General features: G+C 64.4%; 2 protein-coding genes and 1 long non-coding RNA gene across 22 annotated transcripts in view; 1 reads left to right on the top strand and 2 right to left on the bottom strand.

Moving 5' to 3' along the window:
- The first annotated feature begins 254 nt into the window (after nucleotides 1-254).
- Nucleotides 255-21,498, top strand: SCRIB (scribble planar cell polarity protein). 19 transcript variants are annotated; one of them, XM_082434147.1, is made up of 39 exons: nucleotides 262-937; nucleotides 2,143-2,260; nucleotides 2,369-2,447; nucleotides 2,538-2,627; nucleotides 2,729-2,785; nucleotides 2,886-2,949; nucleotides 3,041-3,115; nucleotides 3,184-3,328; nucleotides 3,732-3,850; nucleotides 4,062-4,261; nucleotides 4,368-4,534; nucleotides 4,609-4,739; nucleotides 4,834-4,968; nucleotides 5,827-5,994; nucleotides 6,485-6,877; nucleotides 7,622-7,684; nucleotides 8,168-8,257; nucleotides 8,701-8,778; nucleotides 9,666-9,989; nucleotides 10,081-10,161; nucleotides 10,245-10,499; nucleotides 10,802-10,912; nucleotides 11,012-11,305; nucleotides 11,409-11,588; nucleotides 17,200-17,310; nucleotides 17,390-17,437; nucleotides 17,599-17,673; nucleotides 18,001-18,081; nucleotides 18,472-18,534; nucleotides 19,123-19,206; nucleotides 19,338-19,445; nucleotides 19,538-19,697; nucleotides 19,790-19,934; nucleotides 20,031-20,216; nucleotides 20,305-20,447; nucleotides 20,525-20,562; nucleotides 20,687-20,761; nucleotides 20,988-21,039; nucleotides 21,118-21,498. In XM_082434147.1, exons 1-39 carry the CDS (start codon nucleotides 779-781, stop codon nucleotides 21,261-21,263), a joined length of 5,091 nt encoding a protein of 1,696 aa, XP_082290273.1. In that variant the 5' UTR covers nucleotides 262-778; the 3' UTR covers nucleotides 21,264-21,498. The 19 variants fall into 19 exon arrangements, with proteins under 19 accessions (XP_082290268.1, XP_082290262.1, XP_082290270.1 ...); XM_082434144.1 differs by having other exon boundaries at nucleotides 256-937; nucleotides 10,081-10,140; nucleotides 20,988-21,498; XM_082434133.1 differs by having other exon boundaries at nucleotides 260-937; nucleotides 20,988-21,498.
- On the bottom strand, nucleotides 11,595-19,192 carry LOC309647138. 2 transcript variants are annotated; one of them, XR_014255833.1, is made up of 3 exons: nucleotides 19,079-19,192; nucleotides 15,716-15,792; nucleotides 11,595-15,097 (listed from the first exon to the last, which is right to left on the bottom strand). It is a non-coding gene; the product is annotated as an uncharacterized lncRNA (long non-coding RNA). The 2 variants fall into 2 exon arrangements; XR_014255834.1 differs by lacking the exon at nucleotides 19,079-19,192 and adding an exon at nucleotides 17,721-17,994.
- IQANK1 (IQ motif and ankyrin repeat containing 1) overlaps nucleotides 21,470-22,025 on the bottom strand; it is a gene marked incomplete at both ends in the record, with an annotated part of 35,160 nt that continues 34,604 nt past the window's right edge. Inside the window, 1 exon segment of the mRNA XM_082433888.1 lies at nucleotides 21,470-21,992. Within this exon segment, the coding sequence (XP_082290014.1) occupies nucleotides 21,470-21,992 (523 nt within the window).

Here is a 22,025-nt window from a genome sequence, read left to right as displayed (position 1 = left end):
CAGTGTCACCTGCGCAGGCAGTGCTACGAGAAGGCTGGCCCAGAGCCCCTGAAGTCCCGGGACACGTTTAGTCTGTCAGGCAAATGAGCGCCGCCTTGGCCCGGCGCCCTACCCTGCGGGAGCCCACGTCCCTGTGAGAGGGGCGGCGGGCAGGATCGTGGGGTCTTGAAGCCAAGCCCGGGGAGGGGGCCTGGCGGGCGGGAGGGGCGGCAGGGAGCCTCGGTCCCGGGAACGGTTGGGGCGCTGGCGTGCGGGAGCTCAGGCTTTGAACGGACTTCAGCTCCCACCATGCCTTGCGACAGGGGGAGGGACCCGAGCTTCCCGACAGACCGTGCGTGGTGTCGCTACGAGTCTTCGAAGGCACCGGCGCCGCGAGGCCTTGTGGGGGTTGCAGTTCGGGGCGGCGAGGAGCGGTGAGGGCGGGCCTCGGCTTCCCGGCGGGCTGCGCGGCTGCCGGCGGTTGTCGGCGGGGCAGTCCGGCGGGTAGTGGCGGCGGTTCCGGCTGCGGCACAGCGGCGGGCAAGCGGACGGGTCGGGTCAAGTGGGCCGGGCGGGATGCGGGGCCGCCGCCGCCTCCTGAGAGTCTGAGCGTCGGCCGGGCCGCGCCCCCCGCCCAGGCCGCCGCGGTCCGAGCGTTCCGAGCGCGGGCCGGGCCCAGCGCCGCCGCCGCCGCCGCCCCGGGCCGCCCCCGGCTCCTCCCCCGCCCGGGCCGGCCCGGCGCTCATGCGGGCCGAGCCCCGCCCCCCGCCCGCCGCCTGAGCCCGCGCCCGCCCGCACCATGCTCAAGTGCATCCCGCTGTGGCGCTGCAACCGGCACGTGGAGTCGGTGGACAAGCGGCACTGCTCGCTGCAGGCCGTGCCCGAGGAGATCTACCGCTACAGCCGCAGCCTGGAGGAGCTGCTCCTCGACGCCAACCAACTGCGTGAGCTGCCCAAGGTGAGTGGCCGCTGGACCTGCCGCCGGCCCAGCCCTCGCATCGGGTCGGCGGGGTCGGCTTGGCTGCGACAGCCCGCTCCTCTGAGCCCTCAGCAGGCGCTGGCCCGGGCGGGACACCGCAGTCTCCAGTCGGCCCTGATGGTTCTTACTGGCCAGAGCCCCACCCCGGCCAGCCCCACCCTCCTCACCCACCGCCGGCGCTGGCACCAGGTGGCAGCGGTCATCAGGTGCCTGCCTGGGGGCGGGGATGGTCACAGCCTAGAGGAGGAGCTGCAGATTGAAAGCCGTGGGGGAAGGTGGATGGGGTTGGAGTGCATCAGGGTGGAAGGTGAACCCGGCGTGACTGACGGATAGGAACTTGCTGGACTGCTCTGGAGGTGGGGAGGCCAACTTTCTGTCCGGACTGCTCTTCTCTTCCTCCTGGGTGCTGGGGTGGGGTCGGGGGCAGTCGTCTTGAGGTGCTTGTTCCTGGCAGGTCTGTAGTGCGTCTACTTCCCGCTGCCTTGTTCTTTCTGGACAACTTATTTTTCTCCTCTTAAGGCCACTTGGGAGAGGAGGTTAAAGGAAGCAGGCCACAGAAGGATTTCCGTTTTGGAGATGGGGTGCAAAGTGGCCTAATGCTTGGGGGCTGCGTGCCACAAAGGGTGTGGCTCCACTCTGGGCTTGGACCAGGGCTCCTCACGGTCATCTCCAGGTCCCACCACACGTTGCCTACAGCCCCTGCACGCATGCGACCCGTATCTGTGGCCCTCTCCTATTTTCATTATACTTTGTTTTGGTAGTTGCCAAATTCTTGTCACGGGCTCAGGCTGGGGTGGTTGCTGGGGTGCAGTAGCAGAAACCACCACAGGCCTTGGAGGGCCCACTTGCTGGGTGGGTGGAAGAGGTGATTCAGGTGGTGGGTGGAGCCTTGAGGGAACACAGGGAACAGGGACTCATCAGGTCAGAAAAAAAAAGTGACTTTCCACCTAAGACTTGAACGCGTAAGGTAAGTCACGTGGCGGCGTTGTATGGGGGAGGATGACTGTGAGGTGACACAAGTCAGAAGTGCGGGAAGATGTGTGTGTATCTGTTTTTGTTTCCTTGCATTTCTCACTGCAGACCAGGGTGATGGGACAGGACCCGGGGTTCCTGTGTGGCCTGGAGCAGGGAGGGGTCTTCTGCTACAGGGCCCATCACCCCTGACCCTACCCCCTTGCCCACAGCCCTTTTTTCGGCTGCTGAACCTGCGCAAGCTGGGCCTGAGTGACAACGAGATCCAGCGGTTGCCCCCTGAGGTGGCCAACTTCATGCAACTGGTGGAGCTGGACGTGTCTCGGAATGGTGTGGAGCCTGGGGCGGGTCTGGGGTGGAATCTGAGGGTGGCAGGAAGGGCTTTGAGCTCCTGGAGACTGTGGGCATCTCTCCATGGTGACGCCTCTCTCCTCACAGACATCCCTGAGATCCCCGAGAGCATCAAGTTCTGCAAAGCCCTGGAGATTGCAGACTTCAGTGGGAATCCTTTGTCCAGGTGGGTGGTGGCCGTGGCAGGGGTGGTAGTGGGGCTTGGGAGGTCCTGCAGCCTCTGCCTGGGCATCTGAGGACCCCTTGCTCCACTTAGGCTCCCCGAAGGTTTCACTCAGCTGCGCAGCCTGGCTCATCTGGCCCTGAATGATGTGTCCTTGCAGGCGCTACCTGGGGACGTGGGCAAGTGAGTGCATTCTTGGGGGGTGGGGGGGCTCAGTAGAGCCCTGTTCCTGCACCTCTCCCCACCGTCCTGCCTTTCTCATGTCCCGCCCTGATCTTTTTCAGTCTCGCCAACCTGGTGACCTTGGAGCTCCGGGAGAATCTGCTCAAGTCCTTGCCTGCGTGAGTGGGCTTGGCCCTGCCAGCGGCCGGCCTAGGCCTCTTGGCCCCAGGGACCACGGGCCGTGTGGCCACGACAGAACTTGCTCTGTTTTCTCTGCAGGTCCTTGTCTTTCCTGGTCAAGCTGGAACAGCTGGATCTGGGAGGCAACGATCTGGAAGTGCTGGTGTGGAGAGGGCGGGGCTGTCGTGGGTGGGGCGGGGCCAGGCAGGGTAAGTGAGCCTTGGCCGTCACTCTGTCCCTGTCTCTTCTTGCAGCCTGACACCCTGGGGGCCCTGCCCAACCTGCGTGAGCTGTGGCTGGACCGGAACCAGCTGTCGGCCCTGCCCCCGGTGAGTGAGGGTGTGGCTGCGCCCGCATCACGCTTGTCCGTCCCCTGACTCTCTGCACCTCCCTCCAGGAACTCGGGAATCTGCGGCGCCTGGTGTGCCTGGATGTGTCAGAGAACCGGCTGGAGGAGCTGCCTGCGGAACTCGGGGGGCTGGTGCTGCTCACCGACCTGCTGCTCTCCCAGAACTTGCTGCAGCGGCTTCCTGACGGCATTGGTTAGTGCTGGGAGGGGTGTGGCTGGTGGTGAACCCAGGTCTAGAGAGGGGTCCTGGGGTAAGGACCCTGATTTTGCTGGGTCTTGGGACACAGCCCTGAGGAGGGGGAGACTGGCCTGAGGCCGGAGTGGGATGGCTGGTGCTGTTCCTGAGAAGCCGAGGCAGTTTGTGGTGGCAAGTGGGGATGGTGAGCTCGTGAGGGCACGATGGCAGGTCGGGGGCAGCGGGTGCGTGGGAGCTGGTGGGCGTGGTCAGGTTGGCAGCAGGATGGCAAGGGTTGGGGGGTGAGCTCTCAGTGTTCTCGAGGCACAGGAGGCAGGGTGAGGGGCAGGCTGTTTCAGTCGTGTGGGTGGCTGGGCTCCCTGCCTCACTGAGCCCCGTCACCGTGTTTTCCTAATGCCAGGTCAGCTGAAGCAGCTGTCCATCTTGAAGGTAGACCAGAATCGCCTCTGCGAGGTGACGGAGGCCATTGGGGACTGTGAGAACTTGTCAGAGCTGATCCTCACGGAGAACCTGCTGACGGTGGGGCCCAGCCCCGCTGGTGGCTGGTTTCAGAGTTAGCATGGGATGCAGAGGCGGGGACGTCTGGAGGCGTGCAGAGTGGCGGAGACCAGCGGCTGGAGGGGTCGGGGCCCCAGAGCAGGGGCAGAGACCGCCCCGTGAGAGCATTCATCTCCCTCCTCACGCTACCTGGGGGCTTCTGCTATCTCTGACCCTCCCTCCTCCCGGCCAGGCCCTGCCCCGCTCCTTGGGGAAGCTGAGCAAGCTGACCAACCTCAACGTGGACCGGAACCGCCTGGAGGCACTGCCGCCTGAGATTGGGGGCTGCGTGGCACTCAGCGTCCTCTCTTTGAGGGATAACCGCCTGGCTGTCCTGCCGCCGGAGCTCGCCCACACGGCCGAGCTGCATGTGCTGGATGTGGCCGGGAACCGGTGAGTAGCCCCCATGCCCGCCCGGCCTGGCTCCCACTGAGCTGACCGTGCCCGCTGTGCCCCCCCACCTCCCCCACCCGGAGCTAACCGTGCCCCCGGCCCCCAGTCTGCAGAGTCTGCCGTTCGCACTCACGCACCTCAACCTGAAGGCCCTGTGGCTGGCGGAGAACCAGGCGCAGCCCATGCTTCGGTTCCAGACTGAGGACGATGCCCAGACGGGCGAGAAGGTGCTCACCTGCTACCTGCTGCCCCAGCAGCCCCTGCCCAGCCTCGGTAGGTTGCTGGGGGGCGGGATGGGGCGTGGCTTCGGGCGGGGCGGGGCTTCCCCTTGATGCGCGCTTCCGCAGAGGACCCGGGGCCTCGGAGCAGCCCTTCGGAGAGCTGGGGTGACGCCCCGCTCAGCCGCGTCAGCGTCATCCAGTTCCTGGAGGCCCCCGCGGGCGACGAGGACGCAGAGGAAGCCGCTGCCGAGAAACGGGTATGGGGGGGGTGGGGTCCCCGGGGGGCTCCCTCCTCCCCACCCCCGCCTGACCCCGGCCCCGCCCCGCCCCTCACCCCTGTGCCCACTGCAGGGCCTGCAGCGTCGGGCTACGCCTCACCCCAGCGAGCTCAAGGTGATGAAGAGGGGTGTGGAGCGTCGAAGCGAAGCCGCCTCCTGCAGGCCCGACTCCGCACAGCGCTCACCCTCACCCCCGCCCTCGGAGGAGGTGCCTGGGGGGACCCGCGGGGCGCGGGAGGGATGCCCGCCTTACGGGCTTTCCTGCTCGGGAGCCCCAGGCTGGGTGCAGGGTTCCGGGTCCCGGTGTGGGCATGGGGAACCGGCCAGGAGAGGCTCCAGGTTGCAGTGGGGCGGCTCAGGGCCAAGCGCCCACACCCTCCCGCAGAGCAGGCCGCCTCCACCGAGGGCTGCCGGGCAGACACGGGGGGTCGTGTGGCGTGGACGTGCGGGCAGCTACAAGAGAGGAGCCAGAGGCAGCTGGGTCCTTGGCAGAGGGGACCGAGTAGTGGGCCCATTCCCTGTGGCGTCTTTCTTGGGCGCCTATGTTGTCAGCTTTTGTGAAGGAGGCTGGGGCCAGAACCAGGCAGGCCTAACTCCACTCATTCAGGAGTTTTGGTAGCAGGGTCAGGGGAGGCTTCAGGGCCCCTGGGGTACAGCAGGGCAGCTGGTGCCTGGGGGACAAGTGGCAGGGCCTGTGTCTGTGACACAGAGCCTTCCCCCCTGGGAAGCTGCCGCGGCTCGTCTGCAGAGGCGCGCTCACGTGGGGGTGCCTGCCCTTCCCCGTGCTGGTGTCATCGTGGGTACTCGCAAGACCTTCGAGGGTCCGCAACACAGAACAGTGCCTTTGTGTGCCCATAGCTGTTTGGTGGAGCTTGGCTTCCCTGGGGGTGGGACAGTGGGCACCCCAGAGGGCTGAGCACAGATTCCACTCCCTGCAGGGTAGGGGCAGCTGGGAGGGGGAGCCCACGAGGTGCTGTGGTCAGGCAGCAGGGAGCCCCGGGGTGAGTGGCCTGCACTGTGGAGTCCCCCGGTAGGCGGCCTGACCCACCACCTGACCCCGCCACAGGAGAAGAGGCTGAGCACCGAGTCTGGCCTGAGTGCGGACTCGCACCTGTCTGCCAGCACAGCCTCCCAGGGTGAGCCCGAGGGCCCGCTGGCCGAGGTGGAGGGGCCGAGCCAGCAGGAATCCACGCCAACCACCCAGGAGGAGGTCGTAGAGGAGATCTATGAGGAGGTGAGACTGGTCTTGGAGACTGCTTGCCCAGGGGTGGGCCTGCCTCCCCCTGCCCCTCCTCCTTCCCAAGCAGGTTGCTGTCAGGACCAGTCAAGGTGCAGGTGGGTCCCGCAGGTGTGCTCTTTCCTATGTGGAGCCCAGCAGGAGCCATGCTACCCCAGGCAGGGTGAGGGCCTGGGGATGAGGGCCTCCACCCCATGGCCAAGTTTGGCATGGGCCCTGCCCTCCCACATCCGTCACCGCCTCACATCCCCCTTTTGGGTTGTTCCCAGACCCCCGAGGGACCTTTATCGTGGCCCTGACGGGAACCCCAGCATCAGGCTGCTGAGAGCACAGTGCACGGGGTGGGCAGAGCCTCCTGGCGCCCCGATCCCCATCCTTCTCTGATCCGAGCGGCGGGGAGCCTCTCAGAGCCCCTGTCTGCTGCCACCTTCCCTGGGCCCGAGTGGGGTTGGGCCAGACCGACGTCCTCTCGCTCGGCCTCTCGCAGCCCACAGTGCGCTTCGCGGAGGACACGCTGCTCCTGCCCAGGGAGGATGGCGAGAGCGAGGAGGGGCAGCTGGAGGCCCCCTGGCCCCTGCCGGGTGAGAGACAGAGGCTTATCCGCAAGGACACGCCCCACTACAAGAAGCACTTCAAGATCTCCAAGCTGCCCCAGCCCGAGGCCGTGGTGGCCCTGCTGCAGGGGACACAGCCAGATAGTGAGGGCCCAGTAGGGTCTGGGGGCTGGCACAATGGCCCCCACGTGCCCTGGGCTCCTCGAGCCGAGGAGGAGGAGGAAGAGGAAGACGAGGAGGAGGAGGAAGCAGCGGCAGGAGCCGAGGAGGCGGACGAGGAGGAGGAGGAGAGGGAGGAGGCCGTGGCCTCTGCACCCTCTGTCAAGGTGGGTCTAACCCCATGCGCCAGCCCAAGCCGGGCCGGCCAGGCCCCTCGGTCCACGCTGGCGGGATCTCAGGTGACACTCGAGGCCCGTGTCTTGAAACCAGCTGGTGAGGGAGGTGCCTGTCCCCACCTGCCCGCCCTCCTCCCCAGGCTGGCTGCTGACTCCACCCAGAGCTCCCTGCTGGCCTCGCAGCCCCATCCCAGGGCTCTGGAGGCCACTCCTTCTCTGCCCGGGCTCCTCTGCCTTCCCTGGCTCTCCTGAGGGCTGGCCTTCAGGCCAGCCGTGGGGCCCTCACCCGCCTCCTTGTCCTGGTCCTCAGGTGGCTCTCACGGGGCTCCTGGGGTCCGGTCTCCTCCGTGGGCTGCCCCTCTCCCGCAGCGCCCCTGTGTCTGCGGCGTCAGCGATTCTGCCCTGAGCACGGCGGCACGATGCCGTGACAGCCGAGGGGGCCTTGGACAGTCAAAACCGGGACAGCCAGGCCTAGGCTCAGCCCGCGGTGGTGCCCCCCTGTGACCCCGTTTGGCAGGTTGGCAGAAGCAGCCAGGCCTCCAGACTGGAGGGGACCCCGCGCCTGGGGGCAGCGCCAGGCACAGGCACAGGCACAGGCAGGAAGGGCCCGGCACTCAGGCTGTGGGAGCTTGGTGTGGTCTTTTCTCTCTTTCCTGCTCGTGGTGGGGCCGGGCGAGGCGGTGGCGGGGCTGGGCGTGGCTGACCTGCATGCCCTTGCTGGTCCTGTCCTGACAGGGGGTGTCGTTTGACCAGGCCAATAACCTGCTGATAGAGCCCGCTCGCGTTGAGGAAGAAGAGGTCTGTACTCGCTTGCCGCTCTGTGCTCTGTACCCCAGGCTGCCGCTGGCCTCGCTTCCCGGGCTGCGGGCTCTGCGTCTCCTTGCCCCGCTCCTGCGCAGGCCTCCTCCTGCCACCTCAGAGCCAGGGCCTGGGGCGCCTGACGGCCCTCTGGCACAGATGGGGGGGACAGGGCGCTGGCCTCCAGGTGAGGGTGGCCGATCTCGGGGGGGTGCTGGGCGTCTCCCACCTCCCTGCCTGCGGCACCCCGGCCCTGGCACTGTTAGGCAGCCTCGTCACCCTCAGGCGAGGGCTCTCTCCGGGTTGTACTCCCTCAAGCCCCGGCATCACCCGCCCCGTCCAGCTCCTCTGTGGCCCGAGCCAGCCCTGGGAGAGGTGGTCGGTGGCCGGAGGGGACTGGGCCCTCCCCGCCTCCCGCTGAGTCCACCGGCAGCCCCGCTCCCTCGGCCCTCTTTGGACACCGTGTGTCTGTTCTGCTTCCAGCTGACGCTCACCATTGTGCGGCAGACGGGGGGCCTGGGCATCAGCATCGCGGGCGGCAAGGGCTCCACCCCCTACAAGGGCGACGACGAGGTGAGGAGCCGCTGCTGCCCTGCCCACTCCGTCCTGCTTGCGCCGCTTGGTGGTCCTGAGGACTCTGGGGTCCCCGTCCCCCAGAGAACGAACGGGGATCTGGAGGTCGGGGCTGCCCCGTCTGCCCGCAGTCTTCTTCAGCCTTGCCTTCTTTCGCTAGTTGCCGCTGTGCTAGGCATGGGGTCAAAATTGTCTGGAAGCTTTTGACCGGCACCTTCTCGCTCCCTGACACCCGGGACCTCGCGACGGCCCGCGCCCAGCCCCTCTGACCACCCCAGGCCCACTTCTGCTTCTCCCGCACCCTTGGGCGTCTCTGCAGCCCAGATTGGGGGGCCTCTGGGCCTCGCAAAGCTGCCAAGGGCCCCTCCCCCAGAAGGGCAGGGTGGAGGCCCCTCCGTGGTCTCTGCCTATGCGCTCGGGCTCAGTTCTTGTTTATTCTCCAGGGCATATTCATCTCCCGGGTATCTGAGGAGGGCCCTGCGGCTCAGGCTGGGGTCCGAGTAGGCGACAAGCTCCTCGAGGTGAGTTGGCAGCCCCCGGCCCCTGTCTGAGTGAAGCACTGGGCTCTCGGGGCCTCACATCCTGGCTGTCGGGTGCTCGGCTGCTTCTCCCGCAGCCAGCTCTTCTCCTGAGAGCCCCAAGCACAGGACCCTTGGTGAGGCGTGCAGCTCATTAGCCAGAGCTTCAGGGGGCCCAGATGCCAGCCCCTGAGGCAGAGACCCCCGTCTGGGCGGGAGGCCTGGTGGGGTGGGGCTCTGGCCATGCCAGGAGCAGAGATCTCAAGGAGGAATCCGCTCCTGAGGGCTGGTCTAGGAGGGGCTCAGACTTCTAACACGTCTGGGTGGCGGGTTGGTTCCTGCCCTGGAGCCCCTGCCTGTGCACCTGGCCACCCAGCCCTGGCAGGTGAGCTCATCATGGGAGGCCACGTGCCGGTGCTCACAGCTGCCACGACAGGGCAGGGTCTGGGGGCAGCGTGCCTGGCCCACGGGGCAGGGGGGCCAGTGGACAGAAGGCTGCAGGGCCAGGCGGGGCTGCTCCTACACCCGAATTTTATGGAGGAACTGCTGTACCCCGATGTCTGGGAGAGCCTGAGTCAGGGTCAGGGTGGAAGCAAGGGGCCAGAAGCCCAGAAAGCACGGGCACGCTTGGCTGTGGGATTGCTCAGATGAGAACGTGGCAGGGGTTTCCAGATCTGGGAAGCCAGGTGTGGACCAGCAGGAGGGGCCTCCGCCTGCTCTTCTCGGCCTGCTGGTGCCCTGGCCCTGGGCTTGCACAGGTGGTGGGCTCGTAGATAGCCAGTGCCCGCAAGCAGGGGCAGTGACGGCCCACCACTTGCCTTGTGGCCTGTCCCCTGCTCTGCCTGCCCACCCGTAGAGGGGCCTGCCCTGACGAGCGCTGTGGCCTGCAGGTGAACGGCGTGGCCTTGCAGGACGCCGAGCACCAGCAGGCCGTGGAGGCGCTGCGTGGGGCGGGCACCACGGTGCACATGCGGCTGTGGCGGGAGCGTATGGTGGAGCCCGAGAACGCGGTCACCGTCACGCCTCTGCGGCCTGAGGACGACTACAGCCCCCGGGAGCGGTGGGGAGGCGGCCTGCGCCTGCCCCTGCTCCAGCCCGAGCCCCCCGGGCCCCTCCGCCAGCGCCACGTGGCCTGCCTCGTGCGCAGCGAGAAGGGGTTGGGCTTCAGCATCGCTGGGGGGAAAGGCTCCACACCCTACCGGGCTGGAGACCCGGTGAGGCGGGTGGGCGGGGCCAGGGAGGGGTGCTGGGGGGCAGGACCAGGCCAGACTGCGGTAAAGAGCTCTCCTTCCCTCTCTCCTGCAGGGTATCTTCATCTCCCGAATTGCTGAGGGGGGCGCCGCCCACCGGGCGGGCACCCTGCAGGTCGGCGATCGCGTCCTCTCCGTGAGTGGGGGCAGAGGGGCCCTCCCATTACCCAGCTGCCTCACTCACCCCATGGGGCCCCCTGACTGGCCACACTCTTGCAGATCAACGGGGTGGACATGACGGAGGCCAGGCACGACCACGCTGTCTCCCTGCTGACCGCTGCCTCTCCCACCATCGCCCTGCTGCTGGAACGGGAGGCCGGGGGGCCACTTGCCCCCGGTCCTCCACCACACTCCCCCCCACCCCCTGCTGCTACCACCACCACCGTGGCCACTGCCACCCCTGGGGAGCCTGGGCCGCTAAGGCTGGCCCCCAGTTTGCTGGCCGCTGCCCTGGAGGGGCCGTACCCAGTGGAGGTGAGACCCCAGTCCCCACCCTTAACCACCCCCCGGCCCCCTCCTCCACGTCCACACGGCTTTAGGTATGGGGTGCTAGCCGCACCGGTGGGAAAGCAAGTACTTACACCCTCTGCGGCTCCAGGACACCGGGGCATCGTTCAGTAGCGGGTCTCCTCATCCTGTGGTCTCTTGTGCACCGCAAAACGGCCTCCCTGCAGTGGAGCGCCCTGATCCCACACACTCTCTGGGCTTGGAAAGCGCCCCTTTGGTACTTTGCCAGGCCTGTTCCAGCCACTCCTCCCACCCCTCCATGTCCCCAGGAGATCTGTCTGCCGAGAGCTGGGGGCCCCTTGGGGCTCAGCATTGTCGGGGGCTCTGACCACTCCAGCCACCCATTTGGTGTCCAGGAGCCCGGCGTGTTCATCTCTAAGGTAGAGCGGATCCCGCAGGCATCTTTGTGCACAGGGGGCCCAGCCCAAGCACAGGGCAGCCAGAGCCCCAGCCCACTGCGCACCACCCTCCCCCAACAGGTGCTCCCCCGGGGCCTGGCTGCACGCAGTGGCCTGCGGGTTGGGGACCGCATCCTGGGAGTGAATGGGCAGGATGTGCGGGACGCCACCCACCAGGAAGCGGTCAGCGCCCTGCTCCGGCCCTGCCTGGAGCTGGTCCTGCTCGTGCGGAGGGACCCGCCGCCCCCGGGCATGCGGGAGCTCTGTATCCAGAAGGCCCCTGGAGAGAAGCTGGGCATCAGCATCCGTGGGGGCGCCAAGGGCCACGCAGGGAACCCCTATGACCCCACGGACGAGGGCATCTTCATCTCCAAGGTGAGCGCCCCGCCTCGTCGGCCCCGCTCCACTGCATTCCTCGGGGCAGAAGGGGGCTCCGGCATGGGCTGGTCCTGAGCTCTGGGGCCGGGTCTCCCCACAGGTGAGCCCCACAGGAGCAGCCGGGCGAGATGGCCGCCTGCGGGTGGGGCTGCGGCTGCTGGAGGTGAACCAGCAGAGCTTGCTGGGCCTGACGCACGGCGAAGCCGTGCAGCTGCTACGCAGCGTGGGCGACACCCTGACTGTGCTTGTCTGTGATGGCTTCGACACCAGCGCCCCCGAGGTCAGTGCCCCCGCCCGGCCGGTGCTCTGCCACGGGGACTGGGTCCTTCCCTGGAGGGGTCCTGGTGACCTGACCCTGTGCGGGCCGGGAGAGCTGACCCTTTCCGCCTCCAAGCCTGGGAAGCGCTCGGCCATCGTGAGTCAGCCCCAGGGGTGACCAGGGCGGTGCCGGGCCCTGGTCTTGGCCACCGCTCATGGCCTGTGGAGGCTCTGGCCCAGGTTGGACGAAGCATGTGCACAGACGGCCTGGTCGTGTCTTGAAAGAAAAGGCTGAGTCACCTGCCTCCAGGTGAGCAGTACCTGTACCGTGTGGCCGCTGGGCCAGGGCAGGATGGCGCAGAGCCGGGCACACGGCCTCCCTGCAGACTCGCACAGGACCCCATCCTGCTGGCCCAGGCGCCGTCCTGCTCTTCCTGGCAGCGCCTCAGCAGGGAGCTCGGCGCCCAGGATCCCCCCATCCCAGGTGGGCCTGTGGCGGAACCCAGCTGTCCTCCCTCCTAGCCCCCTGGAGAGTGTCTGGGCTCTGGAGGCCTGGTGCCTGGCCCGGTCTGTGTCCTGGACAGGCCTGGCTTCCGAGCCTCAGCGTCCCCTCTGCTCGGGAGGGTCCCGCTGTCCTGCTCTTTTCCGTTTTGTTTTCTCCACGTCTGTCCCCGGGCCCCCGGCATAAGCTGATGCCCGCCCGGGCCTCCGAAGGCTCGTCACCTGCAGTGGCTGCCAGCTCCACCCTGAGGGTGCCCTTGCTGGCACAACCTCTGCGATGGGGCAGTCACCTTGGTTTGGCCTGCAGTGGATCTTTGGGATGGTGACTTACTGCCCCACTTTCCCTGCGCTGCCGGGGAGGGGTCACCCTCGTTCTGTGTGTTGTCTCCTGCACGGGGAAGGACTCTGCATTCGTGTTCTTTGCTCCAGGGCTGGATGCTGGGCTGGAGGCCCCACTCCCGGGGTTCTGGGGCTACCCTCTGCTGGCTTCCGTGCCCACATCTCTTGTGTAGTCACTGGAACCCTGTCGTTTCTGGGGAGCAGTCTCTCTCAGGTTTCCAGAGAAGGCTTTGCCTTCCATTTACTTAATTAAAACGTGTATTTAAGTGTTTTAGTCCATACGTTTACTTATTTTAAAGCTTTTTGTACAAAGAAAGAGAATAAATACAGCTTCATGGTAAAGGGTAGGGGCTGGTGTGTTCCAGACTTTACAGGGGGCCTTCACTGTGTTCTGCTGGTTGTTCTTTGACTTCCTGCATCTGGCCTTCTCTCCAGTGTTGCTGTATCTGTGCTGTGTTACCAGCCAGAGCGCCCAGGAGCCCATCTTTATGCTTCGGGGGGAGTTTCTGCAGGAAAGAGTCCTGGAAGAGTGGGTGCTGGGCCAGAGGCCACAGGCTTGCCCTGTCTCCCACCCCCTCCCAGCCTCAGGCAGCACCAGCTTCTGTTTCTGTGGGATCTGGCAGGCAGTGCCATCTCGTTTTCTCGTCCTTTTCCTTTTGGGAGTTTGTCTTTAGTCACTAATTCATGTAACTCCTGTAACTTGCAGTTGCTCCTTTGTGTTGTAAGTTTCAGTCTTTTATTACATAGGGCATGAGTGGTTTTGTCTTTTGCTGTTTAGGAATGGCCTCTCTGGGGTTACAGAAATGGAGACTTCTATGAATTAAGTCTTCCAAACTTCTTTATGATCTCTGGGTTTGGTTTTTGCTTAGGAAAATCTTCTCTGTTGCAAGATTGTCAAAGCACTTTTTTAGGAAACATACAGCTCTGTAATCCACCTGGAATTGCTTTTCAAGCAAATAGATCTTTTGTCCCAATGGTATGCACTAAAACGTCTGTCATTCTCCCACTGATTTGGGGAAATCTGACTTCCTTGTGGGTCAGATCCGCATTCCTGTGGCCCAGGATGGGGCCCTGGGGAGCCGGACGCGCTCTTGGGCCAATGCTGCTGTCCTCAGTATAGCCACTTTAGACTGTGTTTCAAGACCTAACCGGTGAAGTCACCCACTTTTTTTTCTTCTTTTGAAAAGTTTTAGTCTGTTTTCATGTGTTTCCTAAATGGACCTGCCAAGTTCCCTAACAAAAGTTGGTTGGAACTCAGGGATTAGCTTTGATCTCTGACTGTGTAAGTTTTCCCCAAGCACATTCATAGGTTGCTCGTTTCCTTATTCTCGTCAGTGACTTTCTTTCATCCCCTAGCGGAAGCCCTGCGTGCGGCCCGATTGGTGGCTGCGGGTCCCCTTTTCCTGGGAGGTCAGGCCCCTCCGTCCCCCCGGGACCCGGTGGTGGTGGTGGCCAGTGGCCTTCCCTTGTGCCGACTTCCAGGCTGTAGTTTATATAACATTTTTTTTTAATATGGAGGGCTGTTTCCATTTATAACCTGTAAGAATTATTCTCTGAAGTGGGTGTTGAGTTTTCTGAAGTCCCTTCATTGATGGTTTTTACAGCCCTGTGCCAACTGGGGTTGAGGCTCAGCGCACAGGTTTCCTCTGGCTGGCTTGGTGCATGAAAGGAAAAGGGGTAACACCATTCGTCCCCCCACCCCCATTTCTCTTAACCTCGGCCCACCTGACTCATCTGCATTGACCCGTTCGACCCCTGTAGGAATCAGAGTTTGCAGCCATTTCCCCGAACTTTGATTGGATTCTGCAGACCCACCTTCGTGCCAGCCCGCGCCCTGCCCCTCCTCCGCGGCGCTCTGCACGGTGTGGGGCGGACTCTCGTCAGTACCTGCCTGTCTTGCTCTTGGGCCGCAGCCCCTGGGGGCTCCTGTACAGCGGACAGCCCTGGTGGCCGGTCTCCGGCTGCAGGGCCTCGGGGGCCGCTGTGCGCTTTCCAGGACGCCTCCTCGCTGTAGTGCTCGGCACGTTGGTGCAGGGTCGGGGATGTTCTCTCTCCTCCGCCTCTTCTCTTCTGTGGTCCTGTCACCTTTTTGATCTGATTTCTGTTGCCTCTTCCTTTTCATCATACTCACCAAAGTCCTGTGTATTTGAACGGACTTTTCAAGTAACCAGCTTTAGGATTTTGATCAAGACTGTCTTTCTTTTTCAGTATTTCCTCGATTACTGCTCTAAGGAAGAATGCTTCAGTTACTCCTTCTATGTCTGTTGCTTTTAGTTATTCTACTGACCTTTCTGTAAGGAAGAAATTTTCTTTATCAGCTATTTTTTTAATCCTAAAATAAGATTTTATACAGGAGAGGTGTGATAAATACTTTGATTCTTTCCTTTCATTTGTTGATTTTTTAAATAACAAGCTGGTGCCTTGGAAAACCCCAAAGATGCCTACAGAGGTGTTTTTCTGTCTTTGTTTTTAGGGTCTGTGTATTCTCGGTGTGCCGTCCTCGTTGGGCAGTGTGGCTCCCGTGTCCTTTGAGTGTGACACCTGTCGTTCGTTAGCGTCCTGCTCTCTGGTGTGACCAGGTGTCCATGTATTTCCTGCCCCAGCCCTGGGCGTGGGGTTCAGAGCTGTCACTGGCCTGGTGCTTGTGGCTCTGAGCTGTCGTTGCTTCTGGGCCTCTGCGGCACATGAATCCTGGGAAGTGGATATTTTTGGAAGGAGAAAAATCATGAATTTGTACTGTTACTTTCAATTCATATTTAAGGTTACAGCGTTTTGACTTTTTTGATTTTATATTTGTATTTTTCTCATCTTAAAAACTGTTTCAGTAAATTAAATAACATTACCATAATTATAATTTCAAAAAGCAATATCAATATTATTGCTAATAATGAAACCATTAATAGCATCTTTTTTTTTAAAATTTATTTGGCTACACCGGGTCTCAGTTGAAGTTGCATGTGGGATCTTCATTGTGGAACGCAGGCTCTTAGTTGCAGCATGCGGGATCTAGTTCCCTGACCAGGGGTGGAACCTGGGCCCCCTGCATTAGGAGCATGGAGTCCCAACCACTGGACCGCCAGGGAAGTCCCCATTAATAGCATCTTACATTTCTTCATGTCCTTAGGGTTTATCCACCGAGGAGGCACAGTCAAAATACTGTGTGTTTAAGTCACTTTAAATAATTCTCTGAATTGTTCTACTGCCAACTTGACATACAGTTAGGCTTACTTGTTTTCCGTTTTTAGAGATGACTTTAAAAGATGTTTCTAAGTCTTATGTGGCCCCAAAGCCAAAACTATGGACACGCACCTTGAGGAATCAGTCCCGTCTCCGCCCCACAGGCCATCATCTGCCTTAGTGTTGCTTTCTCCTGCCATTCTTTATTTCTGAAAGATAAGCAAGTATATAAAATAATTTTAAAGTTGTAGGAAAGCGTCAAGAACACTCACTCAGAGGCCCCATGTGCGTCCCACCAGCGGTCTTGGGGCAACGCCAAAGGCCACGGTCGGGGGCATGCGGGTGTCTGGTTGCCACGCCTGCTCACGTCTCCCTGACTCTGGCCTTGAACTTCGGACGAGCACAGGCCACCACTGTGTGGAACAGCCCTCGCTGTGGGTCTGTCCAGTGTTTCCTCAGGACGGGCTTCAGTGGATGCCTTTTTGGCAGGGTTATCACAGAGGTGACACTGTCTTCAAGGGCCTCCCACCAGGACGCATGGATGGTGGTGTCCCGTCAGTGACCCTCTCCACGGGGGCGTCTCCGGGTTGCTCCACCGCAAAGTGACTCTTTCCCCTTGAAATTAACAGGTGCTTTGTGGGGAGGCGCTGTGAGACTGTGTAACTGCCCTGCTCTTCGCTGGGCCCCCCCCAAGTATCAGCCCCGCTGCTGTCCATGCCTCGGTCCCTGGTGGTAGCTCGTGCGCCGTCCCCGTTGTTCCTTCCACATGTATTGGGCGGCTTCCTGCCCTGACGAGGGGTTTTCCCTTCTTCCTTAGCATAGATTTGCCAGTTTCCATTTTACTTCACGGGTGATAGTTTGTCACTACTGCTGTTGATTTTGCTGCTCAAGCCACCCCAGACTTGGCTGATGAGAGAGGCTTCTGGCTGGCCCTGGCCCTGTTAGCATGACCCACCTTCCTTTAAGCAGCTTACTTTCTGGCACAAGATGTCTGGGGTCATTTCATACTTTCCCACCCAGGAGCACTGGCTCCTTTAGTGGGAAGTGATACTTAGAAGCCAGAATCTGGGCCCTGGGCATGCCCACGGCTGTCGGGGTGTCATGGTCTCAGGACCTCTCAGTGGCTGGAATCACACCTGTGAATGTAGGCACGTTTGCATCCGCGATTATCTCTGTAGTTCTGGAAAAGCGTGTGTTCCCATCATGCCTTTATCACTCATTCCAGTCAACACCACGGATCAGCTCTTCCATATTCGAACAGACTTTTCTGGTGTGAGAACCAGTGTTGGCCTCCTTGCCGCCTGGACTTCCGCCTCAGTCCCTCTCTGTGCCGTCAGCCACACCCCCGCCATCTTGTTGTCGGTTCTTTGCTCCCCGGGCTGATTGTTACGTGGCCAGCCTTTTCCGCCCCATGGCCCAGCGTCACCGCCTGGGAATCCTGCCCCGCATCAGAACATCCTCTGGTGCACGCAGTGTACAGACGTGACCTGTGGGTGCCCCGAGTCACAGACAGGATGATGGCATGGCGTCCTGAGTGGGCGGCGGCGCTGCTCACAGAGCCCGCCCCCAGAGGCCACCTCAGGTACGTGTGGTCACTCAGCCCGCTCCTCCCGCAGGTGTCCCCAGGCGTCATCGCCAACCCCTTTGCAGCGGGCATTGGCCGCCGGAACAGCCTGGAAAGCATCTCCTCCATCGACCGGGAGCTGAGCCCCGAGGGCCCCGGCAAGGTCAGAACCGCCTGCAGCCAGCAGCCCCAGGGCTCGGGAGCCTAAGGCCGTCAGTGCTGACCACTGTCTCTGCTCACAGGAGAAGGAGCTGCCTGGACAGACCCCACAGAGGGGGCCGGAGGCCGTGGTGAGTGTCCGGGTTGTCCCTGCCCTGCACGGTGGGCTTCTCCGCACGTGGGCCCGTGGCTCCGAGCTCTGGCTGCCCACCCCGCCCCCCTCGCAGCTGCGCGTCCCACACTCGGCGGCAGGCACAGCCCCTGGTAGCCCTGTGTCCACTCTGCTCCCCAGGGTCGGAGCCTGGAGAGCCTGAAGCTGGACTGCCGTGCCCTGGCCGCCACACCCAGCGCCGGCAATGTGCAGAGGGTCAGTCCCTGATTGTCACACCCCTGTCCTGGCCTCTGTCTGCTTACCTGTCCGTCAGTCCTGCCCCCGTCTTAACCTCCTTCCCTCCGCCTGAGACCCTTGCAGGGCAGGGGCAGCTTGAGGCCACCGGAGTGGTCAGGGTGGGATCGGGCCCCAGCCACGGTGGGGAGGACGGGCTGGAGCAGCTGCCGGAGCCCCGGAGACCGTGGCTGGCGAGGAGGCCCAGCGCTCCCAGCTGGGGGTGGGGACGCCGGACGGGAGGCGTGTGCTTCTCATTCCTCTCCCAAAAGCTAGAAATAACCCCTCCCGGAGGGTGTGCCCCACCAGCTGCTGCTGGGAGACCCCGCAGGACCGACCGTGAGTGGTCGGGAGGAGGCTCCAGGAGTTGCAGTGGGGAGGCTGCGCTGGGTGAGAGGCCGGGTGGGGCCTGGGGGCTGAGGGAGCCCGCTCAGGGGCTTTGTGAAGACCCTCCCTCCCTTGGCCACAAACAGGCAAGAGCAGGAAGTCCCCAGGATGGGTGGGAGCCCAGTGTCCTCTGACCAAGAAGGGGCACAGCTGCAGGGGCGGCTGGCAGCAGTCGGGGCCTCCCTGGCTCATGGATCTCTGCGGCTCACGGGGAGGGTGGGTGGCCCCGCCGTGGGGAAAGCCCGCCTGTCTCGGGATGTTCCCTGGGCTGGTCAGGTCAGGGAGCTGAGGACCAGCCTCTGCTGCCAAAGCAAGCACCCCACCCCCCAGGTCCTCCTTGTGGGGCCCCAGCCCTGCCCAGCCCTCATCCCACCCACCACTCGGCTCCTCCAGGTGCCGTCTGGGGCAAGCGGCGGGAAGATGACTGAGGCCCCCTGTTCCCCTGGCCACCAGCAGGTGAGTGCACACGGGGTGGGAGGGTGGAGGACTCCAGAGGGGTGCTGCCTGCAGAGCCCCCTCCTCTGGGAAGGGGGTTGCCAGGGGACAGCGCCTCCCCCCAGCTGCCATCCGTCACTCTTGAGGACACAACCTGTGGGCCCCTTCCTGGCAGAGCTGGGTGGCGTGGGGCTGGGGAGCTCCTGTGGCTTCCCTGGGCAGATGGGCTGTGGGTGGTCAGGGTGGCCTCACCCCCATCCGTCCTCCCGTCTGGGAGCCCCTGGGGGCCAGCTTGGCCCTGCCCCCATCCCCACCTGCTTGCAGAGGCTCCCCGGTTCTGCTGTATGGGGAGGGCCAGGCCGTGGGCACCCCCCTCTCGCCTGGTGGCAGGGTCGGGGTGGGGACTGGAAGTGCCAGCTTGGAGCCCAGCTCCCAGCCTCTGCCCCTTCCCGACACGGCAGATGGGTGAGTGTTGGCCTCACACCCTGGACACCCACCCAGCCGCCCACCTTGGCTCCATCTCTCTTTTTTCCCCGCCCTCCCCTCCATCCTCACATCCCCTCACCTGAACCGATTCCTCCTTCTGGCCCCTGCATCTGCCCTTTGCAGACAAAGCCTGGGGTGATCCAGCCAGTGGCTCAGGCCTGGCCAAGGGGCTCCCCAGCCCTCAGGGGCAGAGGTGATCCCCAATCCGTGAGTGCCCTGACCCCTGGGGGCGGGGGGCGGGAGGGGAGGCAGTCAGCAAGGACAGCTGGTGGTGGGACGGGTGGTGGCTGCAGCCGGGACAGCTGCCACCACACAGCTCACTGTGCCCCGTCCGCCAGCCCCCCTCCCCGCCCTCCCCTGACGAGCTGCCCGCCAACGTGAAGCAGGCGTACAGGACCTTCGCTGCCGTGCCCGGCCTGCACCCGCCCCTGGAGGCCCCTGCCCAGGTAGGTGGTGAGCGGCCCACCGGTCCCCTGCTGCATGTTCCTGCCGGGGTGCGAGACCCGAGGGACCGGCTCTCAGGGCGCGCTCTCCCCAGCCCCCCACGCCTGGGCCCACGGCCTCCCCGGAGCAGCTGTCCTTCCGCGAGCGGCAGAAGTACTTCGAGCTGGAGGTGCGGGTGCCCCACACGGGGGGTCCCCCTAAGCGCGTGTCGCTGGTGGGTGCCGACGACCTGCGGAAGATGCAGGAGGAGGAAGGTGAGCAGCCGACTGGGTGGGGGGGGGGGTCGGGGAGGGGAGCACCGGCTCGCGGCCTGACCCGCCCCTCCCCTACCCCCCCCCCCCCCAAGCCCGAAAGCTGCAACAGAAGAGGACGCAGATGCTGCGCGAGGCGGCGGGGGACGCGGCGGACGCGGGGCGCACGGAAGGCGAGGCCCCCGAGGACGAGGAGCCCGAGGAGGAGCTGCCCTGGGCCGGCCGGGGCCCCGCCGCAGGGTGAGCGGGGGGAGGGGCCGCCCCCCAGCGTCGCCCCCTCCCCGCTCTCCGCCCGCGCGGCGCCCCTCCACCCGGCTCTCCTGTCGCCCGGCCCAGGCTTGGCCCCGCGTCCCCCCCGCCGCAGGGAGGCGGCGCTCCGGTGCGGACGGCCAAGGCCGAGCGGCGCCACCAGGAGCGGCTGCGCGTGCAGAGCCCGGAGCTGCCGGCGCCTGAGCGGACCCTGTCCCCGGCGGAGCGCCGCGCCCTGGAGGCCGAGAAGCGCGCGCTGTGGAGGGCGGCCAGGTGAGGCCCCGCCCCGCGCTGCTCCCGCCCCGCCCCCTTCCCCGCCCTCCGACCCTGCCCAGCCCGCCCTCCGCTCCCCTGCCTGCAGGATGAAGTCTCTGGAACAGGACGCCCTCCGCGCACAGATGGTCCTCAGCAAGTCTCAGGAGGGCCGAAGCAAGCGGGGGCCTCTGGAGCGCCTGGCCGAGGCCCCCTCGCCCGCGCCCACCCCGTCACCCACCCCCTTGGAAGGTCTGTGCGTCGTGGGGAGGCGGGGGGCTCAGCCTGCGGCGCGGACCTCTCCCGACGTCCACTTCTTGTCCCTCCAGACCTCGGCCTCCAGACCGGCACCTCCCCGGGACGCTTGGTGAGGAACCAATGGCTGTCACCCTTCCCTGCACTCCTCCCCTGGTGGGGGGCAGGGACCCAGACTCCCCCACCCCTCTTTCTTCTGACGCTCTGTACCTCTCTCCGCACGCTGTCCTTTCAAGGCCTTGTCTGGGAGGAAGTTTGACTACAGGGTGTTTGCAGCCCTCCCCTCTTCCAGACCTGTCTTTGACATGCAGGTACCGGGCCCTCCTGGCCCTTCTGCAAGACAGCCCAACCAGCTCCTGCCACCTTTCTGCTGTGCCTGTCACCCAGCCCTGTCCCCTCCTCTGGCACCCTCCCTGTCTCTCTGTGGCCCACCCCCCATCCTCCAGCCAGGGCTCAGCAGGGACCCACCCAGGCTCAGGTGGGTGGTTTCAGGCAGGTCCGGGGCGGAGCCCTGAGCAGCCCTTCTCCCCATGACAGTCCCCAGATTTTGCTGAGGAGCTGAGGTCCTTGGAACCGTCTCCGAGCCCTGGTGAGTCGGCAGGCGCGGCCCCGGGTGCTCCCAGGGTGCCCAGGGCCCATCAGCTCACTCCCTGCCCCCGTCGGCCAGGTCTGCCAGAGGAGGACGGAGAGGTGGCCATGGTGCTTCTGGGCAGGCCTTCTCCAGGCGCCGCGGGCCCCGAGGAGGTGGCCCTGTGCAGCAGCCGCCGCGCCGTCCGGCCGGGGCGCCGGGGCCTGGGCCCGGTGCCCTCCTAGAGGGTCAGGGTACTTCCCCCGACTTGGGGTGGGGGCCCTGCCAGCTCCAACACCACCCTTGCCTCGAGTCTTTTAACCTGGCCATTAGCATTTTAAAGAGGTCCCCCTCAGGAGTTCTGGCCGCTAACTGCCCCCTCCCCAGCCGGGACCTCCTGGCGAGACTGTAACTAGTGATGTTTGTACAACCAAAGACTCTATTTTGTGGTTTAAGGAGAATAAAATTGACTACGTTTTACCTCTAGTCTGTCTGTCTGTCCACCCGCCGGCACAACCAACGCCCACCCCTTCTGCTCCTCCAAATGTGGGGCCGGTGCGGGGACCACGAACGCCCACGTCGCCCCGACTGTGCACTGCCTCACAGCGGGAGGAACTGATTGGGCCCGCCGGCCGGGTACCCCAGCTGGGGCTCCCGGCCGGCCCCCTCCCCTGCACGGCGCACGCCCAGAGCCCTGATGCGGACGCGTGCACGTTCGCGGACCCGGCGCCCTGGGGCGCAGCGGCCACCGAACCTTGGTGCCAGAGAAGAGGCGGAAGTGCCCCAGGCGCGCCTCCTGGCACTGGCTGGGGCTGTACTCGGGCCGGTCGGTCGGCGACAGGTTCCTCTCCCGCTCCAGCAGCCCGAGGCCCAGCAGCTCCTGCGCCAGGCCCAGCTGCACCGCCTCCAGCTGCCGCTGCGCCGCCGGGAACAGGTCCACTTCACGCAGGTCGGACACCCGCGGCTTCCCGAACCTGCGGGGAGGGCGGGGGGCGGGGGCGGGGAGG

The sequence above is a fragment of the Balaenoptera physalus genome (genome assembly GCF_965194825.1).
Source record: "Balaenoptera physalus genome assembly, chromosome: 17".
In the NCBI taxonomy this organism is placed as follows: Eukaryota; Metazoa; Chordata; class Mammalia; order Artiodactyla; family Balaenopteridae; genus Balaenoptera; species Balaenoptera physalus.
This window is presented reverse-complemented; position numbering and strand designations above follow the sequence as displayed.